We start from the raw sequence: 11068 nt of genomic DNA, 5'->3' as shown, positions 1-11068 counted from the left end.
GTCATGGTCTCATAAATGGTTATGAAACTCAAATGTATAGAAAAGCGAAAAATAAACATTCTTAGGTAAAGATGAGACACTTTTTAAAGCTATTTTAACTATATAATATTATGATTAGTTAATCAATTATTCATAGATAATAAAATAGTCTTGCGGAAAGAAATGGTACATACCGTTCATCCAATTTTTCTCAGGCTGGAAATGAAACGCCGTACGTTGCCACGACAACATAGTATTGTTCCACGGGAACGCTTCAGTCTTACCATCCCCGGATAATCTCCAAACCCTGTCGTTGCTCTTCTCCGACACGCCGGCCAAACGAGCACGTGACTCCGTGGATGTTTCATCCTTGGCGCCGTTTTGTGCGGTGGATCCGTCGTGCGTGACGATGAGAGTTACGTACAAAGCGATCAAGAGCAAACCGGAACAGACAGCTAAATGGACTTTGATGGGTCTTTTCCGACGAGTCTCCGGGATCTGGTCGGATCTTGATTCGGATAATGGATCTTGTCGGGACGTGACGGGTAAAAGAGCTTCCGTGCTCGCCATTTTTCTTGTTTGTTTTGCTTTATTTAGATTTGATGGTTGTAAAAGAAAATGGCTAGTCCAATATTTATAAATCGAAAAAAATCAACCAAAACAAATCTCAAAATAAATATATTAAAAATTATTACTATATGAGAAGTTGAGAACTAGAGAGTATAGACAGAGAGAGGGAGATCTGGATTGGGTTGGCAAATTAGAGATGTGATATTTAATTTGTATTATTATTACCAATAAGGTTCACGTTTACACACGACAAGTCAATACTTTTTTAGTTTTTTTTTAATATATAGTAATTATTATTCATTACCTAAGCTAAGTGGATTTAAGGTCAATATATTGGACCAATTTATGTTACTATCTTTCCTTGTTGCATACATGCTAATATGTGGATTTTATAGAAACACTATATTTGTTACATTTTCTCCCATCATCTAATTAATCTACAAAAATAAAAGTTCTCCTAAATGTTGCCTTTGATGTATTATTTTATCCCATCCTTCATGCTAGTTTTTTTAGAAATTAATGTTTTGCCTACCATTAGTGGAGGAGGGGAAATATAATCACAGTTGAATAATGAATAAGTAGTTGTGAAGAACTGTTGCCCCATATTTTAGTTTTGATTGCCCACATGTATAAGACCCACGTTTTAATCAGTATCTATGATATATGGGCCAACCCAAATTTATTTGTATTTAATTTGTACCATTTCCCTACTTTCCCAAAATAAGTAGCAGTCGTTTTCAAATAAACATAAAAACTAAAATTCTTGTTGAACTGTTTTTGTTCATACCAAGCCCTCAAAAGACATGTTGTACCTCCAACTTTTAAGGATGGGTAAACTTTTCAAGAGGTTTTTCAATTCGATTGATATAGTTCTTATTGATATGCGGATAACGTACGGTTGAATGGTTGCTGTTGACTAATAATGAAGATGCAAAACTGAAGCAATCTGGTAAATTTTTTTTTTTTTTTTTTTTTTTTTTNACAGCAATCTGGTAAACTAATCTAGAAAAATACTTTGATATTAATAATAAAGAAATCAAGCTAAATTTTTTTTAGTGGTGCAATTATAATTTTTTTTTTACATCAATACAATTAGATATAATTAAGTTACCCACTTGAAATAAGGTATAACCCAATGGCGACAAAAAAAATAAAAAAAACTTTCAATAATTGTAACTTTAAAATTTCAACGATGATAAATGATGCAAATAAATCTATATATATGAAACACGTCTGAAAATATATACTAACACTTGTGTCTTAGGCCAGACCACATGATTTTTATATAATATAAATAGCATATAATATCTTATCACGATCATGTCAGACCTGTATCATCTAACAATGGTGATTCGTGAAGATAAATGAAATTCGATTACGACAAAAAAAAAACAAACAAATGAAACTTCGATTTGTATTTCCTTTTAATATTGAATTGATCCACCACGTGAAAAGATCTTCAAAATGCACTTTGTTTAAGTAAACGAAATTAGAAACTTCTTCAGCTTAGCAGGAAACTAAATCAAACCTACGTTTGGTTTTTCCTATTTGGAATTCGAATTCAAGGTACTGTAAGTAAGTTTCACTTTTCGATTATCTGAGTTTAATTTTTGACCTACAATCTTTAATTTTATGGCTCAGATTAAATAATTAGTTTGTCCTAATTATACTATTGAATGAGTTTAATATGTCATTTTTGTATGCGTGTACCTAAATTATCAAATGGAGGTTTTAGACGACTCGTCATGCTATTTAAGAGTGGCATAACAATTTTTTGTCCATAATCAAATTATTTTTTTAGAAGAGCATCTAAACCAAATTATCAAATGAAGTTGTATTTTATATCATATCATGAATAATTTTCTTTAAGAAAAAAATTACGAATAACGTATATTGAATTTCATTCAATTTTTTTAATTGAAATCTTTGTAGTTTTTAAGAACTTTTGTAAAAGCAATGGCTTGTTTTCAGCCAATTCACCCTTAAATAGATATACACTAGCTGATCTCTTTCACTTGGTAACTTTTGTTACGTACCTACGTTATATGTCTTCCATTATATTTTTTTGTTAGCTATTTTAGTTTTCTTTAGTTTTTGTTTGCCTGATTTTTTCTGTACTATTTAATTGAATTAAAATAAGAAGACAAGATCTCATAAACTTTCGCAAAAAAAAAAAAAAAAAAAAAAAAAAAAAAAAAAAAAAAATAAAAAAAATATCGCATTAATGACTTTGGGGCCTCAAATTCGTTTGGGCTTTTTTATGTTATTAATTATTGCCTTCTCCAAATAAGATAAACTGATAAAGGTCCGTAAAGCGTTAGACCTTTATTTCCCAAACAAATTGCTGGTTCATGCTCTCTCGCTAAGGTAAGTTTAATTCATCGATGCATCGAAGAACGTGTGTTACTGTTAGTTGTGAACTGTTTTGTTTTTATATGCTAGATTTACACTGAAGTGTTGTTAAAAAGGGAAATTTAAGGAAGCATGTGCATTGTTCTTTTGTTTTAAGTTTGGTGCCAACCTTCTCCTTTTCTGCTCTTTATGTAATGATTAGAATTCCATAAGGACGGAGCAAGTTTGATGGTGCACGAGAGTTCTTTTTCATCACAAGTGAAAAAGTGAAAGATGAAAAGTGAAAACCCCTGGCGCATGTTAGTAGGGTCCCCTTCGATAAAAAGAAAAAGAATAGATAGAGAGAGAGAGACTCCCCCACGCGTAAAAGTATTATCATGCGCCATTTTATATGGTCCTAAATCTTAAAGTCCCATCTCTAACCAATTCTCATCTTTCTATCTTTCTTTTTTTTTTCTCACTTTTTCATATTATTTATTTTCTTTTTCATATCCTTCGTAGATTTCTTATCCATTTTTTTGTTCATTTATATTCACTATATACCATTTCTCCTATTTATATTAGATAAACATTTATAAAATTGAGTTTTACATAATATCACGAGTATGTACATNTCTTAATTAACTTCATACGTGGCCGTATAAAATTATTTTAAGCTAAATGCCAATGAAATAATGAATCTTGGTAGAATAGTAATAGAGGATTAGACATGGATCTGACTTGGATGTGACTCAGACGAACACGTTTTATATCTATCCTTTTTGTCCTCAAAGACTCAAAAGTTATCTGTCATTTGGTTCACCCCGAAGAACAATTTCCATTTTTTTCTTTACAATATTGTTTTATTAATCTTAAGGTTTTAAAACTAAAAGTACTGAAAAACTAATACAGTTGTAGACGGTTGTGAATTGGGTCTTGAAAGAATCTCAAGAAAACATAATACAGATATATTTTTGAGGTAAACATATCCATTAGTCTATATATATAGGGTTATTGTATTAAACATGAATAAACACTTCGACCAAAAAAGAAAAGAAAACTCAATTCCAAACCCTAAGATACTTTTTTATATAGTTGCAATTTTGCAAACGAAAGCGATTTTTTTTTTATAATAAAAAACTATGAAAAATAAAGATGTTTTTAATATTTATCTAGTTCCCCTTTTGCAAATTAGAGACAAGCGGTTAAAAGCTTTGGTTCATGTTTTAAAGATCTGTCAAGAATTTTTATGTCCCAATTTCTTTGCTTTTCACTCTGTTTGAAGAGTTGTTCCAGGGTCTTACACCTTTCTTCAATTGGCTATTATTTTGACAATTTTAAATTAAAACACATTAAAGTACAAATCAAAATACATTACTAAGGAACATAAACAAGGGAAGGTACTCTTATTATGTTGCATCAAAGATAACTTAAACCCATATCTAGAGTTTCAAACCAGAACCTTGGAGTTTCTCTTGGATGATCATGTCTATCTTGTTCTCCATTTCAGGAGTAAGGTAATTCTTCCAATCACCGACTTCCCATTTTCGGAAATAATCCTTGTGATCCACGTTATTTATTCTTCGGGTTTTGTTGACCTCCAAACAGCTCAGATTACGCAAAGAGCAAAGATCCAAGATCTCCTCCACAAATCCATTCTCTTCTATTGTTTCAATGAAAGATTTAGAACAAGAATGTAAAGAATTACTCTCTTTATTCAGCAAAAGGAAATCTTACACAAAAACCTTAAAGCTTTCTCTCTCAAGTTCTAAAACTTCTCTCTCTAAACTCATAGGTTTACCACAAGCTTTGGCAACTCTATATATAGAGATAGTTCTCCTAAAACTATTTGGGATTAGATATCTCCTAATCTCATTAGAACTTATTACAACTGTTTATTCTAGATGTCTCCTAAAATAACTCTAATCCTAATCTTTATTAGGATTACTTCTTCCGCAAGTCACACTTCAAGCTTAGCCCAACAATCTCCCCTCTAAGCTTGAAATCCTTCTTTGACAGTTCATGAACTCCGATGAGGTTCCTCATATTCTTGAATTTGATCTTGTCGAGAGCCTTGGTTAACACATCAGCCTTCTGTTCGATCCCGGGAACATGTACCACATCAACTTGTCCATTTTCAACACACTCCCGTATGAAGTGATATCTTCGGTGAATGTGTTTGCTGCGACCATGGAAGACAGGATTCTTTGTGAGAGCAATGGCAGACTTGTTGTCTACACAAATTGTTATTTTCTCACACGTTGTTCCAGTAATCTCAGCGAGTAACTCTTGTAGCCAAATGGCTTGCTTAGCAGCTTCTGTTGCTGCCATAAACTCGGCTTCACAAGAGGATAGCGCCACCACCTGTTGCTTCTGAGAACACCATGTGATAGGACATTCATTGAGATAAAACACATGACCAGCAGTACTTCTCCCATCATCCACATCCACACTATGACTGCTGTCACTGTATCCTATTAGTCCTGTTTGAGTTCCTGGTTTGAAGTGGAGACCATAGCCAGAAGTGCCTTGAAGATATCTCAGAATCTGCTTCAGTGCGGCTCCGTGTGATTCTCTAGGTTCCTGCAAATAACGACTCAGAATTCCAACAGAGTATGATAGGTCTGGTCGAGTATGGAGCAAATATCTCAGACAGCCAATACTTCTTCTATAAGCTCGTTCATCAATGCGCTTTGGATCTTGAGTTTTTGAAAGCTCCAGACCCGGTTCCATTGGCAACAAAACAGAGTTACACTCACTCATTCCGGTCTCTTCAAGAATTTTCTTTGCATACTTTTCCTGTCTTAACACGATCCCGTTCTCACTTTGGCAAACCTCAATGCCAAGATAGTAGGTGAGTCTTCCTAAATCACTCATTTCGAATTTTCCAGCCATCTCATTCTTGAAATCAGAAATCAGTTTCAATGATGAACCTGTGACAAGAAGATCGTCTACGTAGACTGCCACAATCAGAAGATGTTCATTGTTCTGTTTTCTGTAAAGAGATGGTTCTTTACTGCATTTTTCGAATTTTAGCTCACTGAGAATGCTGTTAAGCTTGATGTTCCAGGCAAGAGGTACTTGTTTCAGTCCGTAGAGGGCCTTATGTAGCTTGTACACCTTTTCTTCATGGTCTTTCACGACAAACCCTTCTGGTTGAGTGACGAAGACATCTTCTTGCAAGTCTCCATGGAGGAATGCGGTCTTCACATCAAGATGATGTACTTCCCAGCTTCTAGAGGCTGCTAAGGCAAGAATAGAGCGAATTGTTTCGATTCTAGCAACGGGGGCAAAGACTTCTTCAAAGTCGATCCCATGTTTTTGTACATAGCCTTTAGCTACAAGCCTTGCCTTGTACTTGTTTATGCTATTGTCTATGTTCCGTTTTAGTTTAAACACCCACTTCAGGCCAATTGGTTTTACTCCGAAAGGTAGCTCAACTAAACTCCATGTCTTGTTCTTTATTATGCTTGACAATTCATCCTCACAAGCGTCTCTCCATACCTTCAACTCGCTTGCTTCCTGGAAATTCCATGGTTCTTCATTAACTGCTAGTAGAAGAGTTTCTCCTTCTATGTCTGATAACAGGACATAATCATTGAGATAGATAGGCCTTTTAACTTGTCTTGTTGACTGTCTCAACATTTGAGGTTGTTCTTCCACAGTAGCTTGCTCCTCTGCAGTTTCATTATCACTCCCCTCTATGTCATTTTCGTCACCTTCTGTGTCTGCTCCATCTTCTCTGTTTTCTTCTGCGTTTGTTTCATTCTCTGTTCCAGCAGCTGTGTTGAAAACATTACTGATGCTGAGAGTAAATGTGCCTGAATCAGCAGAGTCCTTCTCAGAGTTGTTCCATTTCCAGCTTTTGAGCTCATCGAACACAACATCTCTACTAACCACAACCTTCTTGTTTGAAGGATCAAACAATCTGTATGCCTTTGAGCCTGGTTCGGTACCAAGATATACGAGCATCCTAGATCTATCTTCAAGTTTCCTGAGATGTGGTGTTTCAATTTTGGCATAGGCCACACAGCCAAACACTCGTAGATGCTCCACATTGGGTTTCTTTGCCTTGAATACTTCATATGGTGTTTGGTTGATCAGACTCCTTGTTCCTACTCTATTAATGACATAGGTTGCGTGCCTTACTGCCTCTCCCCACAGATAGTTTGGCATATTTAAATGCTTCAGAAGGCTTCTAGTCATTTCAAAGAGTGTCTTGTTCCGTCTCTCCACAACCCCATTATGTTGTGGAGTGTATGGTGCTGTGAGGTGTCTGTTTATGCCCTCCTTCTCACAAAATGCTTGAAACTCGTGAGACATGAATTCTCCTCCTCGGTCTGTCCGGAATGTCTTGATTGTGGTTCCAGCTTCATTCTCAACTAGTGACTTGAAGATCTTGAATTTTTCAAACGCTTCATTTTTCTCTTTTAGGAGAATAGACCACATATACCGTGAATGATCATCGATCAGGACAAAGACATAACGTTTTTGTGCAGCTGTAGGAGGTGTGATTGGACCGCAAAGATATCCGTGAATCAGTTCCAAGGTTTGTGTTGCTCTAAAAGGTGTTGCTTTGGGAAATGTTTGTCTTGTCTGTTTTCCAAGTAGACAAGAAGCACAAGTGTCCTTTTCTGTTGGTGCACTAGGGATTCCGGTAACTAGCTCTTTCACAACCATCGTTTTTATAGTGTCAGTGCTAATGTGTCCTAGTCGTGCATGCCACAGGTTTGAATCTGATGAGGTTGTAAGTTGCAGGCACTTTGTGTTTTCAACTTCCAATTTTACCTTGTACAATCTGTTTCTCGACCTTGTTGTTTTAACCAATAGATGTCCATCTCTGTCGTGTATAGTGAGGAGGTCTTCTTTCATTCTTACGTCGCAACCTGATTCCGTTGCTTGTCCCAAGCTTATGATGTTACTTTTTAACCCCGGTATGTAGTAAACGTCTACAAGCTTCTTTCTTTCTCCTCCTCTTGTAATAAACAGAATTGATCCTTTCCCTTTTATGTCTATGTGAGAGTCATCACCAAATCGAACTCGTCCTGTGACCATAGGGTTCATTTTGAAAAACAGAGTATGGTTTCCGGTCATATGATTACTGGCTCCATTGTCCAAGTACCAAGTATTCTCTGAGCAGTCTTCTTCAAAATCCATAGGTTTCACATTTTTTTCATTTAGGTACACTACCTCATGCATCATCAAAGAGTCGGCTTCATGGGTGTTGTCTTCTTCTTCCTTTTGGGCGCTTTCTTGTGCTTTGATCAGTTTGAGCAGACGATCTGGACAGTTGGAGGCATAATGACCAACTTTGTCACAACGGTAACAGGTAACCTTGGATTTGTCCTTCTGTTGATATCCAGACCTTCCTCGTCCTCTACCTCTCCCACGGTTTGAACCTCTTCCTCTGCCACCATCATAGTATCCTTCATATGAGTCAGAGTTAACATACATGAGCTTGCTCTGACTCTCTTGTGAATCATCTTCTTCTTTGATTCTTTCTTCATAGGTCTTTAATCTTCCAACGATGTCTTCAAAGGTGGTTGTCTTCAAATCTAGGACTTGTTCAAGGGCTGCAGTGATGTGTATATATTTCTTCCTCGGTAGGCTCTTAAGAAACTTTTTCACAATCTTGATCTCTTCAATAGTTTCACCTAAGGAGGCTGATTTTGTAGAAATTTCAGAAAGTTTGCCTACAAAATCGTCGATTGACTCAGTTTCTTTCATTGTGAGTCTATCAAATTCGGCCATGAGGGTTTGTAATCTTGCTTCTCTTACTCTTTCAGCACCAAGATTCCTAGCTTTGATGGAGTCCCATACACCTTTTGCAGTCTTCTGTTCACCAACCTGCAGGATCATTGATTCTGGAATAGACTGAAATAGAAGTGCTCTTGCTAGGTCGTTCTTTTCTTCTTCTTCTGTTCCAGGATCAATCGCTTCCCACACCTTGTGTACTCGTAACGCAACATTCATTCGCATCTCCCACACCATATAGTTGATTGATGTCAGCATCGGGCATTGTATGGAGGACCAGACGTTTTCCTTTGCCTTGTTGGTCATCTCAACGATTTCACTCATCTCTCGAATAAGACTTGTTTTAGAATCTTAAAACCTGAGTAGCTCTGATACCAATTATTGTTTCAATGAAAGATTTAGAACAAGAATGTAAAGAATTACTCTCTTTATTCAGCAAAAGGAAATCTTACACAAAAACCTTAAAGCTTTCTCTCTCAAGTTCTAAAACTTCTCTCTCTAAACTCATAGGTTTACCACAAGCTTTGGCAACTCTATATATAGAGATAGTTCTCCTAAAACTATTTGGGATTAGATATCTCCTAATCTCATTAGAACTTATTACAACTGTTTATTCTAGATGTCTCCTAAAATAACTCTAATCCTAATCTTTATTAGGATTACTTCTTCCGCAAGTCACACTTCAAGCTTAGCCCAACATCTTCTTCTTCCTTCGTAAAAGAACACCCCAAGAAGTCCGCAAGTCTCTTGATCTGATCACGAGGCTCTGCTTTCATTTCCTCGTACCTCATAAAAAGAACATGGTTGGGGTCTTCTAAGCTTCCTCTCCAATAGCTCAGGACATGTTCCCAAAAAGGTCCATAATAGATAGCTCCACTACAAAACGATTTGTGTATATACTCGAGAATGCTTTTGTCTAGTTCTATTTTATGCATAGCACACACGAAAAACCACCACGAGATCAACGTGTCCTTCGCGTACCTACACATGTACACAATCTTGCAAGGAGACGAGTCCTTGAGTGTCTCTTGCATAGTGTGAAGTGGCATGTGAGTCGAGAACAGCCTTGGAAATGATGAGAACTTGGACAAGTCAGGACTTGAGCTTTCAATATATACATCAATCTCTAAGAATGGTACAATTCCATGAGGATTATCAGAGAGCAGAGGATGATCATCAGACGAACGGTGCTTCGATCTCTCAAGGAGGGCGACAGTGAGGGCCTTGAGCCATGTAGTGCCTGATTTGGGGAAAGAAGCGAGGATTATATCGGTGTCTTGCGGTTGAAAACCTCTGTGGAAATTAAGAACGCCTTGGAGAGTGTTGTAGTAATACCAGCATCCTTGATACTTACAAAGCTTCTTCCCTTGGCCATCTGCGTCCGAAGGAAGTGAAGAGATCAAACTCTTGGTTTCTTCGCTTATCTTGTCGCCTCTTACGTTCAAAGGACGCTCCTTCAGATCCATTCTTTCTTAACAAAAGATGTGTTTTAAGGTTTAAATGAAACATATAATAGAGATACAAGTGAATACGCCAATTATTACATATACTTTTACTTGGTGCATTGGATTCTCTAAAGTGTTTTTTAGCTGAGAAAATCTTGATTTTACACATGAGACACGAGTTTTATATTATCTTTGATTGTAAAATCTCAATAATTTTTGCTTTTTTAGGTAATGCAATTGAATAAGAAAAAAATTTGGTTGGTCACATGTCAACTACAAATATTTGGTTGAAATAGTTCTCAAAGACAGAAGAAGAAAAGATTAAGCAAATGGAGAAAATGTTGTTGTCTTAACATTACAAACTAGGAAGAAATGATGAAAGAATGCTATTTTTTACTTCTTTTTCATTATTAGCATTCGAAATAACTAACAAGTTAAACAAAAGTAAACAACAAATGAAACCTTCATCAAAAAGAGAGACCGAATTCAAACAAAATGCGCTTTACCTCTAGGTTTAATCGGACTAAAGAAGACCTATTAAACCAAGTTTCCAGTGTTCCTCGAGGGAGAAAAAAAAACTTTGGCTCTGAAGTAAACTTACATGTTGGGACTTAAAAGTCATTCATCTCCATCGGACAATTGCTGATCCCCACGTTAAACCGGCTCCAAAACCGGATGTGGCTATGGTATGTCCTGGTTTAACTTTCCCGCTTCTCACTGCCTCATCAAGAGCTAGAGGAATCGAAGCAGCGCTCGTGTTACCGTAATTAGCCAAATTCGATATGACTCGCTCTGGTGGAAATTTAAGCCTTGTAGCCACAGAGTCTATTATTCTCTGGTTCGCCTGCAAATATATTTCGAAAAACATTCCGTCGTTTATTACTATCTTTTACCAGGTTTCAGATACGAAAGCTCTAACTTTTCCTACATTTAAGCTTGAATTCATAACTACTACCAATGAAACTTGAATAAGTGATAAGATTTTGATA

General features: G+C 36.3%; 1 protein-coding gene across 1 annotated transcript; it reads right to left on the bottom strand.

Annotated features, from left to right (window-relative positions):
* Positions 4118-11016, bottom strand: LOC104703874 (cytosolic sulfotransferase 5-like). The gene is made up of 2 exons (XM_010419962.2): positions 9333-11016; positions 4118-4538 (listed from the first exon to the last, which is right to left on the bottom strand). Exons 1-2 carry the CDS (start codon positions 10098-10100, stop codon positions 4323-4325), a joined length of 984 nt encoding a protein of 327 aa, XP_010418264.1. The 5' UTR covers positions 10101-11016; the 3' UTR covers positions 4118-4322.

The sequence above is a fragment of the Camelina sativa genome, chromosome 7 (genome assembly GCF_000633955.1).
Source record: "Camelina sativa cultivar DH55 chromosome 7, Cs, whole genome shotgun sequence".
NCBI classification, from domain to species: domain Eukaryota; kingdom Viridiplantae; phylum Streptophyta; class Magnoliopsida; order Brassicales; family Brassicaceae; genus Camelina; species Camelina sativa.
The sequence above is the reverse complement of the archived record's forward strand: the minus strand, read 5'-3'. Positions and strand labels throughout refer to the sequence as shown.